The sequence below is a fragment of the Coturnix japonica genome, chromosome 3 (assembly GCF_001577835.2).
Source record: "Coturnix japonica isolate 7356 chromosome 3, Coturnix japonica 2.1, whole genome shotgun sequence".
Classification (NCBI taxonomy): domain Eukaryota; kingdom Metazoa; phylum Chordata; class Aves; order Galliformes; family Phasianidae; genus Coturnix; species Coturnix japonica.
Genome location: NC_029518.1, coordinates 36,646,748 through 36,669,919, shown reverse-complemented (window position 1 = coordinate 36,669,919; position 23,172 = coordinate 36,646,748). Strand labels below are relative to the sequence as shown.

The 23,172-nt window shown below is 49.6% G+C and overlaps 2 protein-coding genes and 1 long non-coding RNA gene across 8 annotated transcripts in view; 1 reads left to right on the top strand and 2 right to left on the bottom strand.

Annotated features, from left to right (window-relative positions):
* Positions 1–3,211: 3,211 nt before the first annotated feature.
* On the bottom strand, positions 3,212–10,087 carry DLL1 (delta like canonical Notch ligand 1). Of its 2 annotated transcripts, XM_015857930.2 has the most exons (11): positions 9,977–10,087; positions 9,549–9,860; positions 9,373–9,433; positions 9,004–9,261; positions 6,773–6,833; positions 6,171–6,301; positions 5,842–6,011; positions 5,487–5,703; positions 4,001–4,793; positions 3,769–3,886; positions 3,212–3,371 (listed from the first exon to the last, which is right to left on the bottom strand). In XM_015857930.2, exons 1-11 carry the CDS (start codon positions 10,034–10,036, stop codon positions 3,366–3,368), a joined length of 2,187 nt encoding a protein of 728 aa, XP_015713416.1. In that variant the 5' UTR covers positions 10,037–10,087; the 3' UTR covers positions 3,212–3,365. The 2 variants fall into 2 exon arrangements, with proteins under 2 accessions (XP_015713416.1, XP_032299283.1); XM_032443392.1 differs by lacking the exon at positions 3,212–3,371 and having other exon boundaries at positions 3,378–3,886.
* Positions 10,088–10,995: 908 nt separating this feature from the next.
* FAM120B (family with sequence similarity 120B) overlaps positions 10,996–23,172 on the top strand; it is a 47,953-nt gene continuing 35,776 nt past the window's right edge. For 3 of the 5 annotated variants that reach the window (XM_032443396.1, XM_032443393.1, XM_032443395.1), the window contains exons 1-3: positions 10,996–11,100; positions 17,749–18,794; positions 20,347–20,527. In XM_032443396.1, coding sequence (XP_032299287.1) covers positions 17,775–18,794; positions 20,347–20,527 — 1,201 coding nt within the window. In that variant the 5' untranslated portion in view covers positions 10,996–11,100; positions 17,749–17,774. Of the gene's footprint in view, positions 11,101–16,402; positions 16,481–16,622; positions 16,643–17,748; positions 18,795–20,346; positions 20,528–23,172 lie in introns of those variants that run through there. The other 2 variants (XM_015857934.2, XM_032443394.1) reach the window with 2 other exon arrangements.
* Positions 13,607–14,770, bottom strand: LOC116653145. Its single transcript, XR_004306546.1, has 2 exons — positions 14,492–14,770; positions 13,607–13,913 (listed from the first exon to the last, which is right to left on the bottom strand). It is a non-coding gene; the product is annotated as an uncharacterized LOC116653145 (long non-coding RNA).

The following is a 23,172-nucleotide window of genomic DNA, read 5'->3' as shown; positions in this document are numbered from 1 at the left end:
ATCTGTGCTGTTTCATAGCTGCAGTCATTCCTGCCATGTTTGTTTTCCTCTGACCCACATGGCAGGTAATAGAGACCAACAAGCCTTAGCAGCCAAGTGGAAAAAGAGCTCCATAGGAGGTAAGGGAGCAGAGAGGATCCCCATGAGCAGAGGGTGATGGCCCTTTGAGCTCTGCTCTGCTTCCCACCTGAATGCTGCCTCATAGGGCATCTGTCCTAGCACAGTGGCAGAGCCCGTGCACTCAGAACGCTGCAGCTGCATCCCTGGGAGGGCATCTCTGTGCTGCCAGTGTGGGCCTCGCATCTCCTCCCTCAGATGATGAATGTTTCAACTGTAATGGGGATCTTTATTCCATGCAAGCATCTCAAAGCACTATACAAAAATAGCTCTCCATTTCACAGACAAGCAATCTGACTTATGGAGGTAGGAAATAGCTTTGCTCACCTCAGAGGGTATTTTGACATTCCCCCCCACCACAGTATCCTCTGAACTTCTCCTTGCCCGCACAGCCAGGAGGCCCCTACTTTCCTAAGGCCCTGCAAAGATTAAGTGACCCAGGTCCAAGGTTGCACAGGAAGTCTGGAGGGAGCACTGGAAATAGAAGGGGGCCCTCCTGGGTCCCTGGGCAGCGCCCTGACCACCAGACCATCCTTCCTCTCCCAAGGTCATGCATCGTGTCTGCAGCAGAGCCAGGAATAGTACCCAAGTTTCCTGACGCCTAGGTCCTAATTCACAAAGTACAAATATCAGTTTAAAGAGATCCATAAACACGCTTTGCAATTAAACCTAAGGCACTCTGAGCCCACAACTTCTATATTTTGAAAGCTGTGTGTGCCTCACTTCAAAAATCCCCTTCTACTAATCTGAGTGTCTGACAAATACTGTCAGCCTTGCAAAAAAGTTTACAGGATGCTACCGCTCACCGCTGCAAGGTAGGACAACCTGAAGGTGCCTTCTCCAGCCCCCATCCCAGGGATGAGTCTTGGGGTGGCACAGACGTGGCTGGAGTGACTGTGAGCTTTACACTGTGTGAGTGCATGCTGCAGCCCCAGGATGTGCTGCGTCAGAAGGGGCACACTGCCACGTGTCCCAGAGCTTGTTGGAGCCTTTCCAATAATTTTAATGGGTGTTGGATCAGGCCCTGAATTCTCAGCTGTCCCAGCTAAACGGCCTCCCCACGCCAGCTCTCCTCTCTTTTCAGACCGAGGAGGCAGGAGACTCTGCCAACAGGGGGTTCCTGCTGTTTTTGGGCAGCCAGCTGGCCTTCTCCTGACACACAGGGCTGGGCAGAGCAGAGCCCACAGCCACCTGTATGACTTCTGCGTGCTGCCCAGGTCGTCTTTTTTTGTCCTTCAGAAGAACTGGGTGCTACGATGCAGAGGATCTAACGCTTGCCACTGCATGCCTCAGTCTGTTCACCAAGAGCCCCATGGAGGACATGGTGCAAGAAATAAATGCTGTGTGAGGCAAGAGCCCCAGCCATGCTCAAGACAGGAGCTGAAGAAGCCACTGAGATGATCTGTGAAGCTGTGGTTGCAGATAGAGCTTCAGAAGGACAAAGCCCAGCTCTCCCCTTTTCTTGCAGTGCCTTTTCTTCACCAAATCCAGCATATCCAGTAACTAGCACACGAAAACAATCTCAGCTTTCTGAAGTACTCTTATCTTTACATGAAGCTGATTACATGCTGATGCTGTGCCTCCTCACCAGAGCAAGGAGCTGCATGCTTCTCCAGGCCTTTGCCTGGCAATACACTATGTAATACTTGAGTTTGTGCTGGAGGCCTAACATTGTCACAGAGGCCCTCAGCCATCAGTGACTTCTACTCGTTGCTGTTTTTTATACAGAAGTAGCATTAAGAGGTCCCAGCTGAGACACTGGCACTGGCTGTGTGAAATGCTGCACATCACAAGAGACAAGCCTGCCCCAAAAAAGCTTAGGAGCAAAAAGCAATTTGGCAAACTAAATCGGGAAATGGCCTGAGCATTTGGCACCAAACCAGAGGATGGGGTCACACAATGACCCAGTATAACGGCAGCAGACACCATGGGCCAAGTTGTGGCCAAAGGTACAACATACTTGAGATAGATGTCATAGTCAAGAGAACTGTGGCCATTAGTCAACTCTGTGTCCTCCTATCCTGGGAAGGGAAGGTCCATCCCCAGACTGGAGATGGGGGAAGCTCTTGTCCCATGGGTAGGCACTAAGGATCAGAGCTAGTGGGCCTCAAACACCCATGGACTGCAGGCAAGTGTTTGAAGTTGCAGGAAACAGTGCTGAGCCAGGACAAGCCCTGTGCCTGCATTGCGATAGAGTGCATTTGCATCACTCCTCCTTGGGAAGTGATGCTGTACATGTTTATACATATACAGTCCAAGATGACTGAGCAAACATTACTCAAGGATTTCACAGATGTTTGCCTTTGGCTAAGAGAGAGCGCAGCCATGGGATTAATAGTCAGAACATTAGGAGGAGAAGGGGGGGGGGTCAACACACAGCAAGTTGTTCCCCACTCTTTGTGATGGACCTTGGTCTATCCCAGCTACCCTCGAGTCCCCAGAAACGTGTCACACCTCTTGTTGCAAGGTTTAGTCTGGCTCATCATCTGCTATGGAATAAACGTAGCACTCTGATTATCATCAATAATATTTATTTTGGAAAAATATTTTAAAAATGAATTTCTTCATTAACAAAACAGTAAAAAAAGAAAAAAAAAAAAAAAAGGAAAAAAAAACCCCTCAAATAACATTTGCACAATATTCCATAAATACATTTATATACAAAAAAATATAGTCACATAGACCCGAAGTGCCTTTGTACATATTTACCAAAAACTTTAAATTATAAAAAAAATGAACATCACAAAATACTCGAGCTTTACAATTATCAGGAAAATATTTTTACAGATTCAAAAAAATAACACACTTTTTCTCACCTAGTAAAAACACATTTTAGTATCAAAAAAGACAATAAAGGCAGTGTTTCTGTCTCTAATTCAAGAAAAGACTGGCTCATAAGAATCCAAAATATACACTTCAGGCAGTGCATGCTTCTTATGTAGTAATTAAGTCCATTCATTTAAATATATATAGAAAAGCAACTGACCATAGTGCAATGATAAAATTCATAAAAGGCAGTGCAACAGTAATCCTTGAACACAGACCCTTGCCTGGTGTCCATCTTGTTTCTTTATTTTGCAGTCACTTTGCTAACTTCAGTAGAGAACCAGCTCAAGCCTGAATTTAGTTTCTCAGCAGCAGTCAGTGAAGGAATCTAGCTCTCATTCCTCTTTCAGCAGCATTCATTGGGGCACGTCTCCTTTGAAATTGTTCTGAACAAAAGCTTTACCATATATATCATGTCTGTTTTACACCTGTTGAGAGAAAACACAAGCAGAGACCAGAAGAGGTTAATAAAAAGAAAGAAGAGGACTACGAGGATGTAGAGGGTCAGGACTTCACCTCAATGCCAAGCAAAAGCGGGCTCTGCAGGAAGCATATGAAAGAATGAGTCAGTAGGGTTAGTAGGCTACAACTGCACTACAGTTAGACCCTTGCCTGAAAAAATTGCTGTCCCTGTAACCCCCCACTGGCGCTTATCTTAATCCACAACAAGTTTTTTCAACATCTGCAGTGCCAGAGACCAAAGGTGGCCACGTTTCAGCGGGTACAGATGAGTGTGGCGGCAGGTAGAATGGTTTGGCTGCCCTGACTTGCTCTGGATGGGAATCACACACCAAGATTTGTCTGACTGCCAGGTGGGATACTAACCTCAGTTGCTATGATGCACTCATCTTTCTCTTCTGATATGACGTACACTGACTGGTACTTTGTGTCCTTTGAAGTGGAATATACTGAATCTGGCCGTTTTCTTTCAGAAGTGTCACTACTGAAGACAAAAACAAACAACACAGATCAGATGGCTGTTGCTTAACGCTACCTTTAAGTGACACACGCACCCTTCAAAGTAAAGCCACCCTCTGCACTTGAGTAAGCACGATACCTTTTTAGCTGTACTGCGCTTTTCTCTTCTGCCTCTGAATCATACGTTTCACACTTGGCTTCACATTTGCCATGCTCCTCTTTCACAGAGTCCTCATTCTTGAGTTCATGCACCAAATTGTAATCCACTGATGGGTATCTAACTTTGTAGCCATTTTTATCAGAGTTATCGCTGTGAAAGTCTACTTTCTTATTTGTGTTTTTAATCTGAGTGGCTCCGATGATGCTTATGGAGATGTCCTTCTCGCGCTGGCAGTTCGCCAGGTTGTTCATGGTCTCCGTTTCGCTCCTGCAGGCCTCGGGCTGGTGGTGCCTTTTCTGCACCTTCAGCCTGACGCAGACAACGATGGCGGCGCAGCCCAGCAGCAGCATGAGGACCAGAATAATCCCGGCACACACTGCGATCCAGGGAAACTGGCTGTTCTGGCCCTCTGTGTACTTCTCAGTGAAGTCAACGATGACTGGTCCCTGAGGTGGCTCGGGGAGCAAGAATTGGCAGTTGAGGCCGCCGTAGCCCCGAGCGCACTCGCACACGTAGCGGTTGCTTCTCTCGTGGCAGGTGGCCCCGTTGTGGCAGGGGTTGTGCTCGCATCTGCTCACCGGCGTGCTGCAGTTCTTCCCGTTGTATCCCGGGGGGCAGGTGCAGGAGTAGTCGTTGACCCCATCCTGACAGGTCCCTCCATTGACGCAGGGGAAGGAGGCGCAATCGTCCACGTTGTCGTCACAGTGCCGGCCGGTGAAGCCAGCCTGGCACTGGCATATGTAGGAGTTCCCCAGATCAACGCACTGGGCTCCTGCAAGATGCAAAGGGGACAAAGGTTGAGCGGTGTGTGCTCAGACCCTCCCCGCAATACACCCCAACTGCTGCTCTCAGAGCTGTTCTTACAGCCCATACTTGTGAAAAGAATCCATTCTGGGAGGCTAGATTCATCTTTTCCAGGTCTTAGCCACCACAAAAAGTACCTTTTTTTAAAGAAAGGTATTTCTTAATCAAATCTATTTTTCACTCAGCATCCCATTCCTTTTTTGACATTTCATCTAGCTGGGACTATGAAGCTAGTTCAGATCAGGTTCACACCACGATCTCACGTTATAGAGTTACAGTGACAGTGAATGAGCAGGACTGCATTAAAGAAAGTTTTAAGTACTTTAATCAAAACAGGAAGATTGCAATTGTTGGATTATAGTTAATCATACTTAGTGTTTGTATGGCTTCAAAGAGTCTTTATAAATATAATCCTCCACACCTGTATGCATGAAGTTTTGGGGCAAGTTACACAGCCACGATAACCCCCTAAGAAAACACTATCTGAAGTTCTGGCCCATAATACATAATTCCTTTTTAAGTGCAATTTCTCCACTGAGTCAAATACTGACATGGCATGGTCCATGGTTTATCACTGGGCCTCATTACGAGCCCTAGACCAAAAGGCAAAGTGACTGGATGGTCTCCTTTTAGAATGTCACCATAGTATGTTTGGCCTTACCATTAGCACAAGGGCTGGAACTGCAGTAATCGATTTTCTTTTCACAGTTGAACCCAGAATAACCCAATGGGCAGCGGCAGCTGTATCCACCATCAGGGTTGTCAGTGCATCGCCCTCCATTGAAGCACGGTCCATCAGCACAAGTCATTGCACTCAGCTCACAGTTTTTACCATAGAAGCCTGGGGGGCAGGTACAGGAATAGCTGTTCTCGAGATCCTGAGGGAAAGACATGATAAACGTTGAAAACATTTACCTGAAGTTGGCTTAAAATACAAAAGAGAACTTCAAAAATAAGTCGAATTGACATTGATTCATCTCCTGGGGCTTCACCCAGCACAAGCAACTCAAACTTACAGTGCAGCTTCCACCATTCTTGCATGGGTTGGCATCACATTCATTGATTTCAATCTCACAGCTGGAGCCTGTGTACCCAGGTCGGCAAGAACAAGTGTAGCTCCCCTGACCAGTGTTGGTGCATGTGGCACCATTCTTGCACGGCTTGTGGTGAGTGCAGTAGTTCAGGTCTGTGAAAGATTTAAAAATAATAATAATTAATTAAAGAAGAGAGAAATCAGTTAAAATCCTTGCTCATTTGTAAGGCTAGCATAGCACACATGAGCTGGAAGTAGCTGCCTACTTTCTGCTTTTGGAGGGAGATGCTCAGGCAAAGCCCAAGAACTTACCCTGGTTGCAGAAAAGGCCACCCCAGCCTTCCTGGCAGTTGCACTGCCATGGCTGCTGACAGGTACCATGCAGGCAGCCTGGGTATCGGATGCACTCATCACAGTATCGGCCCTGCCAGCCCACTCTGCACCTGGAAAAAAATAAGAAAGCAAAAGTCAACAACAAAGTGTTGTCAGATTTAGACTTCTCACATTTGGAAACCCTATCGCAAACTCTGTAAACACACTGATGTTGGGGATCAAGTTTCCTAAAAGCCTGCAGTGATCCTTCATCTGAGAAAGTCAATGAGTCCAACTGAAGCATCAGCTTTCATCAGCCCCAGCTACCTCTTGCACTTCCTCAGATAGAGCCACGGTTGCAGGTGGTTATTTTGTTTACTCTAATAACAAGCAGCCAAACCTTACACGCAGCGCCGTAAACTCATTAGGTTAATATTAATGGCGCCGATGTTTGACTTGTAGATTAATGCCTCGATCTAGCATCACCTGGATTATTTAAGTTACTGTCTCAGATGAAGAAAGGTGTCGAAGCTGACCCTCGCAGGACTGCTGCTTCCAAGCTAAAGACAAAGAAGGGAGGAAGGGGGGAGCAGAAAACTTACTTGCATTCCCCAGGCTTGTCGCAGAAGCCGTGCTGCTCGTCACACCCGGGCAGGCAAATCGCTGTGAACAGAGGAAGGAGGGAAGGGTTGAGCGCCAGGGCCCACCACCTCCCCTTGCAGAGTCCCCTCCCGAGAGCACCCCGTGGGTGGGGGGCCGGGCAGTTAATAGCAGCTGAGTTAATCTCTGGAGCCTGCAGGAGTATTGATCTCGCCTGGTAGCCGGGCACTTTACTTATCGCCAGGGATGAGCATTCTTCTTAATACAGTTGCACACAGACAAAAGAAGGCTCACAATTGCTGCCTTCCCCGCAGCCCCTCGCCCCCCTTCCCTTCCCAGCGAGGGTCAGAAGTCCTTTTTTCCAATTCTATGCACACAGCTCCACCTCTTAATATCCCCCGAAAGTGTGTGTGCAGATAAGAGTGGACAGCTGGTGTGCAGGGTGCCAGTGCAAGACAGCTGCTCTATTGTCTATTCTCTCCCAGCAGCTGCCCCGCTGCAACAATACCCCCGGCCTCGGAGCCAATGGGGCCGGTGCCGGCGGCCGGGCAGCCTATCCCTGCCCACGGCTAATCTATGGCACGCGCGTGATTTCGCTGCAAAAACTTTTTTTCTTATTCAAATAAATAAGTCTAAAGTTCTTCCTCCCTCCTCCCTCCACCCCCCTCCCCCCCCCTCCCGCTTGGAACAGGAGCGGGCAGCTCCGAGCATGGTGAGGAGGTAAGCGGGCCAGCGGGAGGGAGGAGAGGGGAGGGAGAAAGGGACTTCTGCTCATTACTTTGCCTGGTTATGGAACTCATTAAGCAGGCACTGCAAAGTTTTAATTCAACAAAGCCAGCCGGAGACAATGGCATGCAAGGGGAAGGCGGGGAAGTTGGGGGGGAAGGGGGAGGGGAAAGAAAGAATCGGTGCTGATAATCAGATCGCCTCCAAGTTGGAAAGAATGGAGCCGAGGGCAAGGAGACGGGAAGCAATCTGCCACTGCCAGCTCGGTTCGCTAACGGGAAGACATTCTTTTCGCATGCACACATAAACACGGCTCGGGAGCCGCGTCCTCTGCACAGAGATGGGCAGCGCCGAGCAGAGCGGTGGTGCGCAGGCATCCCCAGTGCTGACAGCACTCGTTATCAAAGGGCTTCCTCTCACCCCACCCCCTGACACAGCCGGGACAAGCACTTTTGATCATGGGAAAGGTTCTAGTTCCTATTTAAAATGCTATCGAAGGAAACGAAAGCTCTCTTTGCCTGCTGCTTATTGTGCAACATCGTTAAGATGAACTGCTAAAAGCATCTCAGCAGCCACGAGCAGTGTGAGCAAATTGGTCTGGGCCGGGTGATAGCAGCTCAGCCGGGACCACGGTGCTTTATGGGCTGTGACTGTTCTCTCTGCCTGCCTGAGGGCTCACCCGGTGTCATCTGCCCGCACGCCTCAGTGTGCACACGCAGAATGCCACCACACACCACAGTGGGAGCTGAGCATCCATCTGCCTGTACACAGCTGCGTATCTACAGAGGGCTCCCCTTGTAAAACCAACAGTACCTGGCAACCACGTCTGCGTGTCCCTCTGGGATCTGCTCCCTGCCCCAGCTTTCCCTGCTGTACCAATACACTGCATTCCTCAACAGCTTCAAGCTCGGGCTCACTCAAGACTCACGTCCCATGGCCTACTCATGCTGGTAGCAGGAGAGTGCTGGGGAAGAAGCTGAGTGTTCTGGTGGCCCTGGGTGCAATCACCCTGGCAGTGGCAGTGTGTGAGTGTCCCAAAGGAGCAGTATATGGCCTGAAGGCCGCAGAGGACATCTTGGGTATCCCACTGCTCTATTCAGTGCAAGGTGGGAAGACATCAGGCCACAGCAATCCTCTAGACTTGCCATGGGGATGCTGCCAAAGCCGAGGTCTTTAGAGTCATTTCAGATGGAAGGGACCTTTAAAGGTCACCTAATCTAACTCCCAGGTCCTGTCCTGGAGCTGCATACCCATGGATGTCATACATCCCCAAGTAATTGTTGAACATATTGCCATCAGCTTGGCAACTGAGCAAGCAAGAGATGTTGGCACTGCCATTTTGTTAGCCTGAGATGTGTCTGCTTAAGTTTCTGTGCTAATGCTGAGGACTGCCTGTGCTCCACATGGACGAAGCCTGCACCTCGCAACATACACACCTGCCTCTCCACAGAGTCTGAGGTTAGAGATCCCCCCCAGAGAGCTTAGGGGACACGAGAGGGACACTCACGCTCAGTGCAGTACTGGCCCTTCCAGCCTGGGTTGCAGACCTTCTCGCCACGCTCTCCACAGGTGAAGTGACCGAAGGCATCGTCACGGGGCCGGCAGAAGACAGAGCAGCCTTCCCCGTAGTAGTGCTCATCACACACAAAGCGATAGGAGTACTTGAGGTCGGTGCGGCCGCTGCTGTGCAGGTCCTGGGACCACTCCTCGCCTACCGCCAGGTGCCTCTGGGTGGCCAGGCGGCTGATGAGGCGCTCGGGGTTTTCTGCACGAGAGCGGAGAGATGAGGGATGAGACAGCCCGAAACGGACTGGGCAAGGGGAGATGCTCAGCGGGAGGGAAGGACGGGGAGAAGAGAGCGCGTGGGGCCGGGTACCTGTGGTGAGGTCGTCGGGTGAGTCGGTGTGCAGAGCCTCGATGATGAGCGAGAAGGTGCCCTGGGGAAAGAAGGAGCACAGACAACCGTGAGGGCGGGCACGGCTGGGGGGCAGCGCCGCTCGTGCAGCCAGGGAAGGCCCCCCCTCAATCCCCTCCCCGCGCCCCAACACTTACGGGCCAGGTGAAGCCGAAGGGGAAGCGGATGGGGTTGCTGAAGGCGGGGTCGGCGCCGCCCGCGCCGTCGGGGACGCTGAAGGAGTTGGCACCGAGGACGGGGGTGATGGCGCTGCCGTAGGTGCAGGGAGGCTCGGGGGAGACGCTGGCCTGGTAGTGCTTCAGACAGACGCGGAAGAAGGTCTTGCAGTCGCACTGCTGCAGCCCGGCGCCTCCGGGGCCACCCCCCCGGCAGCAGTTGCGATTATTGAGCAGCCCCTTCTTGTTGACAAACTCCTGCAGCTTCAGCTCGAACACCCCGGAGCCGTCAACCTGCCGAGGACAGCGGCCGTCAGCCCGCGGAGCGACCCCTGCGAGCGGGGCAGCAGCCGGTGTCCCTCCCCGCTCCCTCCGGCCGGTCCCGTCGGGGGACGGCGGGCGGCACTTACCTGGCAGCGGCACAGCAGCGCCGAGAGGAAGGCGAGCGTCAGCAGGAAGCGGCCTCCCATGGCGGAGGGGCAGCGCTCGCGTTCCTGCCCTTGTGTCTTCGTGGAGGGAAAGGAAGAGTGTCTCTCGGGGAGGGGGAAAGAACGGAGGGGCCACAGCCGCCCCGCAGAGACGGAGGGGGTACTGTCCCGTCTCCTGCTTTCAGGAGGGTCTCTGACTGTTATATCCCCCTACCGACACCTCTAGGTGCAGCCTGGAGGCGGCTGACAGCTCTTTCGGATGGCAAAAGAAAAAGAAAGAAAGAGGGGGGTGGGGGGGAGAAAAAAATAAAGAAGAAAAAAAAAAGTTTTAAGATTAATCTGCTAAACTCTTTTTCTTGCCCAATCCACGGCGCTCCTCCTTTTCTCCAGGAAGAAAATAATAATAATTAAAAAAAAAAATGAAAAATGAAACAAAAGCAACTTAATTCCCAACGGAGGCAGAGAAGAGGCTTCCCAAGGAAGGTCACAAATCGGCGCTCTGGAAATCCCTCCGCAGAGACAACGCGGGACGGGGCTGCAGCGGCGATAATTCCCGGAGCGGTGCGGGGCTGCTGTGCCCGGCTCTGAGCTGCTCCGAACGGCAGCGCTCGCCCTGCGCACGTCGGGGCTGGAAGGTGTCAAGCGGCAGCGACGGCAGCGGGTCACGTTGGAGACTTGATCCTTTTTTTTTTGTGGTTTTTGGTTTTTTGGTTTGTTTTTTTTTTTCCTCTCTTTTCTTTTTATTGTTTTTATTATTATTATTAATTGCAAAAGAAGCTCCCGCTCGTTCGTTGTTGTGGGCTGACTTTTGTTTTGAGAAGAATCCCAGCCAACACAAATAAGCTCGTGTCTCAATAGCGGCGCACGGAGCGTGTCCGGGTGTGCTCCTGCGGGGGGGCAGGGGGTGCCCGCTCTGCGCCGCGGCCCCGCGGCTCTCTCCGAGGGTGAACGCGAAGGATCTGCCTCTCCGTGGGCGCCGGCCTCCCTTATATCCCGCCGGCCGCCCGCATGCATAATGAGATGCAAATGAGCAGCCCCCCAATCTGGCTGGAGCTGTCACAAAGGAGCCACTTTTCCAAACCCTCCTCTCAATGGATCGCCAAATGGTCAGTGAGCTGTAAAATGTGCAACCCTCCTCCCCCTCCCCTCCGCGCTCACAAAACGTGCTCATTTACATTCCTACAAATTCGGGAACCGCGAGAATCCCCCTTCTGCTACGGGGAGAGGGGCGGCACCCCCGCCGCACCGGGCGGCGGACCCGGCACCGCCGCCACCGCTCCGAGAAGCGCCTCGGAGACCGCGGCCGGTGCCGGGGGGCTCCGCGGGGCCGGGGCCGGCAGCGAGCCGCAGCGGGGGGAACCCGATCCCTTTCCGTTCGCAACGCGTTTCCCCCGGCGTCGGCGAGATGGGTGGGAGCGGGGGGCGAACGGCGCGGACCCCGAGTCGGGTTTGCCCGTCCCCGCGCTCCGCTCGCAGCCCCCGTCCCGGCAGCGGAGCGGAGGACCGCGGGATCCCGGCGGTGCCCGCAGCTCCCCCCCTCTCCCCCGGCCCCGGGAGCTCCGCCGGGAGCGGTGAACGGGGGCTGCGGGGCTTACGGCTCCCGTCTCCACGAGCACCGCCGCCGGGAAGAGCTCCCCGCTCCTCCAGGGTCCTGCACCCCTCTATGATTATTATCATCATCGCCAACAACCTCGGCCTCTCCCTCTCTCTCTTTTTTTTTTTCTTCTTTTTTTTTTTTTTTTTTTTTTTTTTTTTTTTCCTGCTTCAGCTTAGTAAAAAGTGAGTTTGGTGTGTGTCGTTCGCGTGGCTGTCATTAAGGCCGTTTGTTATTGTGTGAGGGCTGAATCAGTTAGCTCTTTGTGCTCTCAGCTGTATGGTAATGTAGACAGCACCTGCTCCCCGCACAATGCGAGGGAGAGAAAGAGCTCCCCTCGGCGCACGCTGCTGCCTCTACAACAATGTCCGCACATTTTTTAAAGCAATCCCTTCCAGCACTTCCCCGCTCCGTGGAGAAGAAGAAGAAGAAGAAAAAAAAAAGACTTTACCCCAACCGTCCCCTTATTATTTTTTCCCGTATCTCTCAGACACTGCAACTTTTGTTTCGGTCGTAAAAACATCGCGAGGTAGTTCGGTGGAGAGGAGATGAGAGGGGTAGGGCCGATTCCCCTTCAAGAAGCTCCTTAATGACGGATGCGATCGGGGATAAAAGTTTGCGGGGCGGCTCTGGCACGGGCTGTGCCGCTTTGTCGGGCCCTCTGCGAAACACCTTCGGCCGGGGGTTCATTAGGATGCAAGGTGTAACTGTCTCCCTAAATGTCATTTTAATTGTACCAGAGCGTTTCAGCGCAGATTAAGCTGGTGTGCGAAAGGAGAGGATTTGGCTACAATAACCTCACTGTAGGTATGCCGTGCTCAAAGCCTTATTATGGCGACTTTATTGGGTGGGAACGTGCATTTGCATGGCAAAATGTGACTTTCATTGAAGCAGATGTCTTGATCACAAATTATGTTACAATGCGCTAGGGAAAGAAAGAAAGAAAAATCTTAAAGACTTCTTCAAGTAAAAGCATCGGGTAATACCAATTAAAAGAAAATCGCTAATGAGCCCATTCAGCCTCGTTCACTGCCTGCTCCTGGACCGCCGCTGCCCACGCGGCTGTGCAGCCTCGGGACCCAGGCGGGCACTGCCTTCTCTCCTCTAAATCCAGCTCCGCTCCAGCCAGCCACCTGCACGCAGGTACCCGAGGAGAAGCTCTTCCCCCCAGTCCCGGTGCTCGGAGGCTGCGCTGTGCCGGAATGTTTTACGTTTCCCCGTGCCCGGCCCGAGGATGCGGCCGGGGGCGAGCGGGGCTGTGCCCGGCGGCGGAGCTGGGAGAGCGGCTGCTGCGGCCTCGATCGCACGTTGCTTTTGCCACCTAGCGACAGTGCCGCTCCGCCAACTTAACTGCGGCGTTATCCTCGTGGAAGGGAAGGGGGAAAAAAAAAAACCACCACAACAACACACCCAGACTCCCTCCGTATCGGGTTTACCAAGCGAGTGGGGCGGAGGGGTGGCAATAGCTGAGATCCGAGGGCGGATGGATCTGCCGAGGATCAACAAGGATCTTTTAGCCTAGGAGAGGGATAGAAAGTTGGTCCGTGAGCATCCCCTTGCTTAAGAAAGTGGAAATAAAAAGTTCCACGCGCGATGGCTTTCACACAGCAAAGGGGGGGAAAAAAAAGAAGAAAAGCCCCGTAAAACCGTGCCCCCGAATTGCGACCACCCCCCCACCCCGCAACCCCTCCCCCCCCACGACACCGGGTATTTGTTAAACTGACGTGGCACAGATTTCTCGATTACCGCTGCTGAGCGTGACTGAAAGGCGCCGTGAGAGCCGGCAGGATCCTGCCCACGGCGCTCATTCTTCTCCGGCTTAATTTATGCCACGCGATTCTGTATTGGGGAAATCAAGCAGAAAGCTCCTTTTTCTGCTTTTTTCCCCCCTCTCCCTCTCTCTTTCAGATGCCGGGCTAACGGGGAGACTGTTTAACTTAAGTGTTTCTATAGGAGGCTGTTGTAGTTTAACTCCTGCCCACCAGTAGCTGAGGCGAACAAAGGAGGGACTCGAGGTCTAACTATTCATCCATTCTCTGCACTTTAATTTTCATTGATTTTGAAGACAAGGGGAGTCCTTAGGGATTCTCGCTGAAGGGGGATGACACGCCTTTAGACGCGATCAGCCCCCCAGCCAGCCATCTGCTCCCAACCAAATGGCGCTTTTTCGCTCCCAACCGCGTGTCTCCGCACCCCGCTCCCCCGGGCCGCCCCCGCGGAGGTGCTCGCTCGCGGTGTGCGGAGCGGGGACTGCGCGGTGACCACCCCCGGCCGGGACGGCTGGGTTGCCGCCCTCCCTGGTGGATCGCTCTCCCTTCGGCAAATCTGAAGATGGAAAAAGTCACTTCAAAGCGGGGAGGGGGAGCAGAGGATGAAGGTCTCCCCCCCCCCCCGACCCTGCCCTTCTTCCCGGGGCCGGAGGGGGGTGGGGGGGGCGCGGGCATATGGCGAACGGTGCCTACGTGTGGAGCTATGTGTAGCCGAGTGTGCATAATATTTTAATTAGCCCCCCGGCCCCTACGGAGGCATGCGTGAGGCCTCGGCCCCGCGTCACCTGTCCCGGCCATCCCGGTGCTCCCCGGGGCCGGGCGCTAGCATCGCGTTGCCCCGGGCGGTGCTCGGCCACCGCCGGACCCCGCACACGGTGCCCCGGGGCCGCGCCTGCCGTGTGCGGGAGGGGATTACGGAGTTGTGCATGTAGGTTAGCCCAAAGTTGCAAAGGCATGTGCTGATTAGAATAAGAAAGGGCAGTCGCGTGGCTCAGCTGGCACACAGCGAGGCCAGATGATAGATAAGCAGCTCCGGGCCTTCCCTCCCCCCCCAGCCCCCTTTTTCAAATCGCAAATCATCTGCTCCGGCCCTATCCTCGCCCCTCATTTCCATGACAATGGCCGTGTGTTTACCTGTGATCCCAGGACCGGCGGGGCATTCCTTTGTCTGCCGATGCGATTACCGCAGCCAGCTGCTCTCCAACCCATCCCCGGGCAAATCCCGAAGTGGCCCCTATATGTGTTTTACCGATGGCGCACGAGGAGAAAGTGAGCCCCCCCTCACTATCCCCCCTCCCGTTTCCCTGCGCTCCGTGTTTGTTTGGGTTTTGCTCCCTGCTTCGTCTCCGATGAGATTTCGCTCGTGGGAAACCGCGAGGGCTAAAATTGGCCGCTCGTGTGTGTGTGTGTGTGTGTGTGCTTTTCCAAAACGGGACGGATCGCGATGCACATCCTTTAGGGGCACACTGTGGGAAGCGAGAAGCAGAACCTGCTGTGAGGCTCCAGGCATCCCGTACAGGGCTCCTCGGCTCTTTCCCGTGCCTCAGGCCCTTGGGCTCTCTCCCCAGGGAAGATGCCTTCTCCAGGGTGCCCAGCTTGCATGAAGACCCACTCCCCAGCAACCAACCCATCTGTCAAAATCTCCTTCCTCGCTTCTGCAGAAGGGATGTGGGGACAAATCACTGCACCCGTTAGAGTGCAGCTCAGCCTCTCTACCACAGAAGCAGCCTCTTTCACCTTTTTAACCCCACACTTGTTCCTCAGGAACCGGGAACTGTGTGAGGAGCATGAACGGTGCCTACCAATTTGAGGCACCCTCTGATAGCCAGGACAAACCTGCAGCCCCCATAGGGCTGGACCAGGCCGGCCCTGATGCTGAGGCCATGGAATGGGAGGTGTGAGCAGACTCACATTGTGCACACAGGGAAACTTATAGTACTTCTCAGAAAAGTGCTCTGCACTTTGACACTGAGACTAGGAATACTCCTCCCCGCAGCAATTCTTAATGCATTCACTATTTCACCTAGGGAAACACCTTCTTGTCTTTTCCCTGGCTTTACTTATCATCATGATAAGCCGAAACCCCAAAGAGTGACTGCAAAGTGCTCCCCCAGCCCTGCTCCTTGCCTGCAGGCCGTGCAGCGTGCCGCTGTACTGTACGTTTCATGCATGAGGGGTTTTTCTGTCCCCTGCAGCCCCCCCTCGCTCAGTGCACACATTGTGTGCTGGCTGCAGGGCAGAACCTGCCACTAATAAACCATGGGAGGGGGGAGGGAGGGTGATAGGGGGGCAACAGTTTGTTTGTATGTTTGCAGGGCTCTCTGAAGCCACTTCCAAACTGTGTTGTTTTTACTTCTGCCCGCATCTCTGCGCAGGGGAGAGGGCTCCACAGAAGGTGATTATGAGGCAGAGGATGGGTACGGACGGGGCGGGCCGTGCATTTGGAAATGCTCTCTGCTTTTCTCAGAGCATCTGCCCGGAGATGAACAGATGTGGGCACCTGCGGTGACAGGCCACATATGCTCCGTCCTATTCACAGGCATTCAGACATGGCCACAATAGCCAGGCTTTGTGCGCGCCGAGCCACCAAATATATTAATCTGCGCTCCCCAGAGCACAGCTCTGGTTAATTTTTCCCTGGCAATAACAGCAGATCTCAGCCTGCCGCGCTCCCCTCCTTCGCCTGAGAACATGTGGAGCAATCCAGGCCCCACCTGTTGGCTGTGGGCTGAGGTGGGCAGGCAGTGGGGACACAGGGCTCCTCAAGCATGGCAAACCTACCCCCGCCTCACACTGCCCGCCCCCCCACAGGGTCGCAGGGGTCACTTTGTTGGTCAAACTCGGCTGTTTTTTCCCTGCAAACACAGGCACAAATACAAAATGACATAATCAGACGCAAGGCTGGGACTCTTTAATTTTTTATCCAGATCACTTTGGTGCAAATCCACGGTCCAGGTTTGTTTTGGGGCACAAACGACCCCGAGACTGTCCCCCTGCCCCAGGCCGCCGCTGTGAGGCGAACAGGCTCGCACCCCCCAACCCGCAGCTCCCCAGGCCCGACGCGGCCCTGCGGCTGCACGCATGCGCGGCTCCGCCCTCGTTGAAGCGGAAGGGCCTGTTCGGGTCAGTGCCGGGGTGCAGCGCCGGGTGGTGCTGAGGGGCGCTCGGGGGTGGGTCGGAGCGGGGTGTCGTTCTCCGCCGGCAGCACGGTGTCCCCCGGGGCGGCTCGCACCTCAGCCGGCTTGTTCGCTGTCCTCAGAGAGCGTTGGGGCTGCGGGGGTGGCGGTGCGTGTGAGCGGGAAGTGGTGGGCTGCGCTCTTGGGGCGGAGTGCTGTTGGCTGCCCTTTGCTATGGGGCACGGTGTTGTGTGGGCATAGCACGGCTGTGGTAGCGCAGGTTGTCTGCTTGCAAAGGCCACGGGTGGTATTTTATATCCAGGTGTAGGGATGCTCAGGATCTTCAGGCCTACACAAACAGTTAGAGATAAACTGGCTATTTTGGGTCACAGAGGAGTCAATGTTTTTCCCCCTCAAGCTCATGCACTTGGTAGCTTTGCAGCTAAAATCCTCCGTTAACATGAAATGTCTGTCTCACAAAAGTAACAAGCATTCAGCCTTAATTACACAATATATGTTCTCTCAAGAAATGCAGCATTCCAACATAAAGCATTTTAGTCCTACTTCTTTGTGGGTTGGTCTAGACACCCCTTCCAACCCCAAGATTTCTAAGATCATCTGGTCCAACCGACCACCTACCACCGATATGCCCACAAAACCATGTCCCTAAGTACAGCATCTTCCCTTTCCTTAAACACCACCTGAGAGGGTGACTCCACCGCTCCCCTGGGCAGCTGTTTCAGTGTAGCAGTGCAATGCTCCGGAGACAACCCGTAACTGAAATGTCTGAGCAGTGTGAAAAACAAAACAAAATTGATTAAGCTGATTCATTAAAACATAGTGAACATGGTCACTAACCGAAGAGGCATTCAACTTTTAAGTAAAGTTAACATGAAAGCAAAACAGGTGTTTTGGAGAATAAAGAAGAAAGTGAAGCTCAGTGAGAAAATCAACTTGTTTCTTCCAGATTGTGTTGCAGAGTCCTTTAAAATAGCGTTGCGATAAAAAAGCGCATCTAATATTAAAGCTGTGCCAAGCTAATAATATGTAATGAGGTTTTTAGAAACAAAGTGGAGATGGGAGGCAAAACAAATGGGCTGTGTATTCCATTGGTGATGGGAAGAAAACTGGATGTGACGCTTTAAAGAGAAAAGAGAAAAGAGCCAGCTATTAGCAAAAGCAGAAAACATCGTTCAATTTCCGAGCTGTTTTTCCAACTGTAGCATTTCTCAGTGATGCATTTTGGAATGCTGTTTTTATTTTTTCTCCTTTTAGGCTGCTGCGAGCTTCAAAAATCAACCATGGGCATTAAAGGTTTGCAGGGATTTGTGGCGAGAGTTTGCCCTGATGCGTGCAGGATGGTAGATCTGAAAGAGATGGCAGAAAAACACCGCATCGATCATCCGGATGTCCTGCCTGTTATTGTAGTAGATGCCATGAGTTGTGTTCGACACTGGTACACACCAGAATCCTGGGTGTGTGGGGGCCAATGGCGAGAGTACCTTACGGTTTTAGAGGATTTTATTGACACTTTTAAAGCAGCTGGTATCGAGTTGGTGTTTTTCTTTGATGGAGTGGTAGAAGAGAAAAAAAGAGATGAGTGGATCAAACGGAGGCAGCAGAATAACAAGGAAATAGCCGACCTATTTCAGTTTATCAAGACTCACAGGAAACAGCCGGGGAGAGGAATGTTTGTTCTTCCCTCAGCTTTGCCTACTTTTACACGGTTTGCCCTAAAGTCACTTGGTCAAAAAACTGTGTGCACATTGCAAGAGGCTGACTTTGAGGTGGCTGCGTATGCTTTGGAACATAACTGCATGGGAATCCTTGGGCAAGATAGTGACTACCTCATCTATAATACATCTCCTTATTTTTCCATTGAGAAGCTCTGCTTGGACAGACTGGTCACTGTTATGTACTCCAGAGAAGATGTTTGCCGTGCACTAGGTCTTAGTATGAAGCACCTTCCTCTCTTTGCTTGCTTGCTTGGCAATGATGTTGTTCCAGAAAACTTGCTGGAAGGCTTTTGGCGTAAATGTTTAGTTACCTGTCCCTCCAGGAATAGGAACTACAGCAGAAGAATAAGCATAATCCTAGCTGTAGCAAATTATATCTCCAAAATGCCATGCTCGTACAGCAGCCTGAAACACTTGGAAGACATACTACCTCTGGGATCAGACAAGACATTACTTCACAGAGGAATGGAGTCCTATCTTTTGCCAGGGCAGCAATCTCCATGGATTCCTCCTGATGCAAGAAATTCCAAAATATTCTCAGATCAAGAAGAATCAGCCATGTGTCGAGACATGGAAATCTTTCAGGTACTTTGGCTTCTAAAGCTTACTGGGCATTTCGTTGTAATGACTGCTTAGTGAAAGCTGGTACTGAGTATGCTGAACCTTTTATGTATTTAAATTTGCTGAAGTCGTGATTAGGAGCATTGTATATGTAATGCTCAGGGCAGATGCAGCGCGTTTTAATTAAGTTGTTCCTCTCTTTTTGAAGTATCAGACAGGTCAAATAATGGGAAGCAGCACATGTATGGGCCCACAGCTGGGCAAAGAGACGTACTTTCCATGTACTGTACAGTGGAATAACTTGCTTTTTACTTTGAGAACCTGCAGGTACAGCTGGTTAATGGTCTGCTTGGCTGTGCCTGGCACAGGCAGTCAAAGCACCTAAGGGGAGCTGTGCAAAGAATGTGGAATTTGGAATTGCTGTCATGGAGGAGTTGGAAAAGCTTCCAATAAATCTATATTTCATAATTTTGGGACCATGCTAATTACTGTTCAGATACATTGTCCACATATTAACTAAAAGCAGTGGCCTGTTAATCCTTAAAGGGCAGGTCTGCATGAAGAAGTTTCACATATGGCTTCCCACATGGCAGAGATGCACTGGTGTTGGGTTGTGAAGAGGTACCATGGGCAGATTGGATATATTAACTAGGGTTGCCTGCCCGGATAGTAGAGAAAACTGCTGCCAACACATGCACTCATCTTTACACCAACTGGGCTACATTGCATCTGAGTCTATACAACAGTGGTAAGATTAGTGTATAACTGCTAATTCATGGCAATTAAGAGAATGTATGGAAGTTTAATTAAAAAGTGTAAAGGAGAAGGTAGCTGTTACTGTTAGTCCCTGTTTTGTTAGGTATGTGGAGGCTTCAAAGAGAGAGTTTTTTTTGTCTGTCATACTTAATTTCCTTTAAAACTGTTTTTCTGTTTCCTCACTATTTTACTATCATGTAATCCTATAATGTTTATTTTCCTTTTCAGAAAGACTCCGACACACTTAAAAGTTAAATTAAAACCTATGCAAATGCTCCTTTCAGCTCAAGTGCTGATGCCTGGGTTTGATGTTAACCACACACAAATAGAATAGGTGTAATTTTTCATGTACTAGTTAAATAGAAGATACTATTGGAAAAAAAAAACAAAACATCAGTACATCCTAATGAAATGCTGAAAAACGCTGTGTTTGAAGTGCAAGGAAAAATTAGGTAGAATATAATCATCTATGTTGGATTACAGCCAGGACAATGGTAGTAATATCCTTACTCCTTAAGAGAACATATCACGTGGTCTTTATGGCAAGAGGTCATTATTTCTTGGTTTATTTTTCATTTTAAGGGTTGAAGTTCTCTAGCATTGTGCTGAGCTACTACTGTATGAAAATATTAATGTTTAGAAGCTTCATTAAAAAACGCCTTCCTCTTGCTGCATAAATCCTATGTTAAGCCAGTCACTGAAAGTTCATTTTTCTACATCTACGGTGTCTTCCAGTAGCAAATGCATTTGTTTTTTTCTGTTCTTACTATTTGATTGTTCTCACTTGTGAATATAATGCCTTCTTTCTTTGAACAAACAGTTAGCTAAAGAACATCACATCCAATCTGAAAATCATGTAATCTTCAATATCCTGAGTAATGGAGTGGTGGAGTGCAGCAACTCTTTGGAAGATGACTGTGATACAGAGATTCCTGGACAGTCACTCATCTATCGCCCTGCTCGTCAGCATATTTATTCTGTCTTGTTGGAATCAGAAAAAGGTAACGTTGAGGCTCCTTTCACCACTATTCAAATACACTTTAAATTCTGAAATCCGAAATCTTGAATTCATTATTTCAGTGGCTAATTCTTCATGGCATTTAGGATAAAAGCTGGGCAGCTGAAATGTACTTTGTAAGGAATCAACAAAAAACTTCACATATTGTTTTTCTACGTGTTGCTAAATTTTGATGCTTTTAAAGAGATGTTATTCCTTAAGAAAGTATAGCTCCTAAGGAATTAGTTTGAGCTGGAATACACTTCTGCAAAACAGTAATGCACTGTTACCATTTTACCTTCTGTTGACTTTAGGTTTGCAGTTCTAAGAACATTTGATAGGCAAATGTATTTATTGTAGTAATACAAACACAAGTAGTCATGCTGGTGATTATTAGTGCTTATATCAAGGTGGGAGAAAGTAAGGTTTATTTATCCAGTGGTGTAAGTAGATTCTGCAGTGGGTGTATCTGTGCTTCTATTCTTTAAGACCCAGAATTATTTGTGTGTATCCTTGTAGAAATTTTTAAGACGTCCATTGCTTAAACTTCTAGCTGTGATGGCTTTTATTTTATGCTCTCAGTGGCTTTTAGGCAGCGACTTGAAAATTAAAACTGTATTTTGCTTTTATTCTTTTTAATATGTTGCTTTCTCCTTGCTGATCACTTTACGTCTTTATTAACGAAAGCGCAAAACTATCAACTTAATATTCAAAATTCAAAGAAAGGCCTTATAAATTAAGTACCTGACTTTCTTCACCAGCTGGAGTTTGAAGTCACACCATAATAGGAAAAGGAAAAAAATAAAATTGGAAAAACTGAATCAGAGTTTACATAGTCCTTTAGAGACAATAACAAAAAGCTCAGCAGTAGCCATGCACATCTGTCATCTTTCATTTTTCGGCCTACTGCCTCTAAATTTTGTAGACAATTATAACTTGGTTGGGTTTTGTTTATTCCTCTACGCAGCAGGATGTTCATTGATGTTTTCAGAAACACCCCGAACCAAAACTTCCAATTAACAATTGTTGCTGCAGGATGGCAGGGCAGTGGGCAGATTTGCATCTGTGTTAGTTTTTGTAATACTCTGATGAAGTAGATTAGAATTGAAATGCAGAAACGTTCATTTAGAATTCTCGTGAATATGAAATTTGGACAGGAAGGAGAATTTTCTTTTAAGAAAGTGAATTATTTTGTTTTAAATAAAACCACAGATAACACATATTACTTGCTCTCAGTTCACGCTTCAAATTCCAGAAAAAAATGTCTGTAGTAGATTAAGCTGAACACCCTCGGTCCTTACCTTTCCAAAAGGATACATGGAGCGTATCGGCATGGGTCCCATATTAAGTCTGCATTTATTTACTAGCTGCTATAACTACGTCGCTTTCCATTATTTCATTGGTTGGTATTTTACTCCAGTCTTGTAGTTGCTTCCAGAGCAGAAGTGTAGACCATTCATTAGGATCTATGGAAATCTGTAAGTGAATGTCCATGTTACTTTTTTATGACTTTGCTTCTAAAGCTACAAGTCAATAGTGTGCTCTACAAAGTAGAATCCTTCACCAGTTTCACTCAGATAAAGTCAATTATTTTTTGTAGTTCAGTGGGAGGTAGAAAGGGGAGATGTAAGCTACGCTGTATGCAGATTGTTATATAATGTAGAATTACTATGAATTAGAATTAAAATAAGAGTTTGCTGGAAGGAATCAACCAGTTAATTAACAACAGATTAAATTAGTGCACATGGAGCCTGCTGCCATCATGAAAAAACTGACAGTATAGTTCATGCGACACCAGGTTGGCTGACTACATGACGTTCCAGTTTGCAGTTTGGGTACTGACCTCTCTGCAGTTCACAAATTTGCTTATTTACTGTAAAATAGAAATAACAGCAGCCAGTATAAAAGCAATTATTGCAGTTTTAGTTAAGATTATTTAAACTGCTCTTGTAAGTTTTGAATGTGTAGGTTGAGGTTTTCAAGTAGCCTAAGATACCCAAGAATCAACAGGAGCTGGATATCTTATCCTTTGAAATCAGTTGCATAGAATATGCCACTTTCCCAGCTAACTAAGTAACCTGGTTCTGTTTCCATGTCCATCTCTGTAGTCATGAACTCTTATGGTGAAGGAATGGCAGGGAGTAGGAATGAACAAATCAGCTCTTACCTGAAAAAGTGAGAAAGTGTGCTGGAAGAATTGCTCATAGAGCTATGACTGAATGTAATTTGGTGTATGGTGAGCACTTGCATACTTTTACTCACTGAAATGTTACCAGAATCGGAGCCTTATTTTGACTCATTGAAAATAAGTAGGGGACTGATGGTGATCTTGATAAATACAGCATTTGTTGCCTGTGATTTTTAAAAATGAGCTTTTTCTCATCATTAGGTTGAGTATTGCTTATAGTGATACGTAAGCTGACAACTTCTAGCATTGTTCCTAGAACTGTTATACTATTAGAGAAATTGACAGAGGAGGGAGAAACAACAGTAAGTAGTACAGCCAAGCTCTTTTGTGGACAAAGAATTCAGAACAAAGCCGACAGGCTTTGGCACGAGCTCAGTTCATGGAAATACCTGCACCAGTTGCAAGGTTATGTAATGTGGCCTGAACACGTGGCCAGCTCCTGGAAGTCCTGGCATCACTCC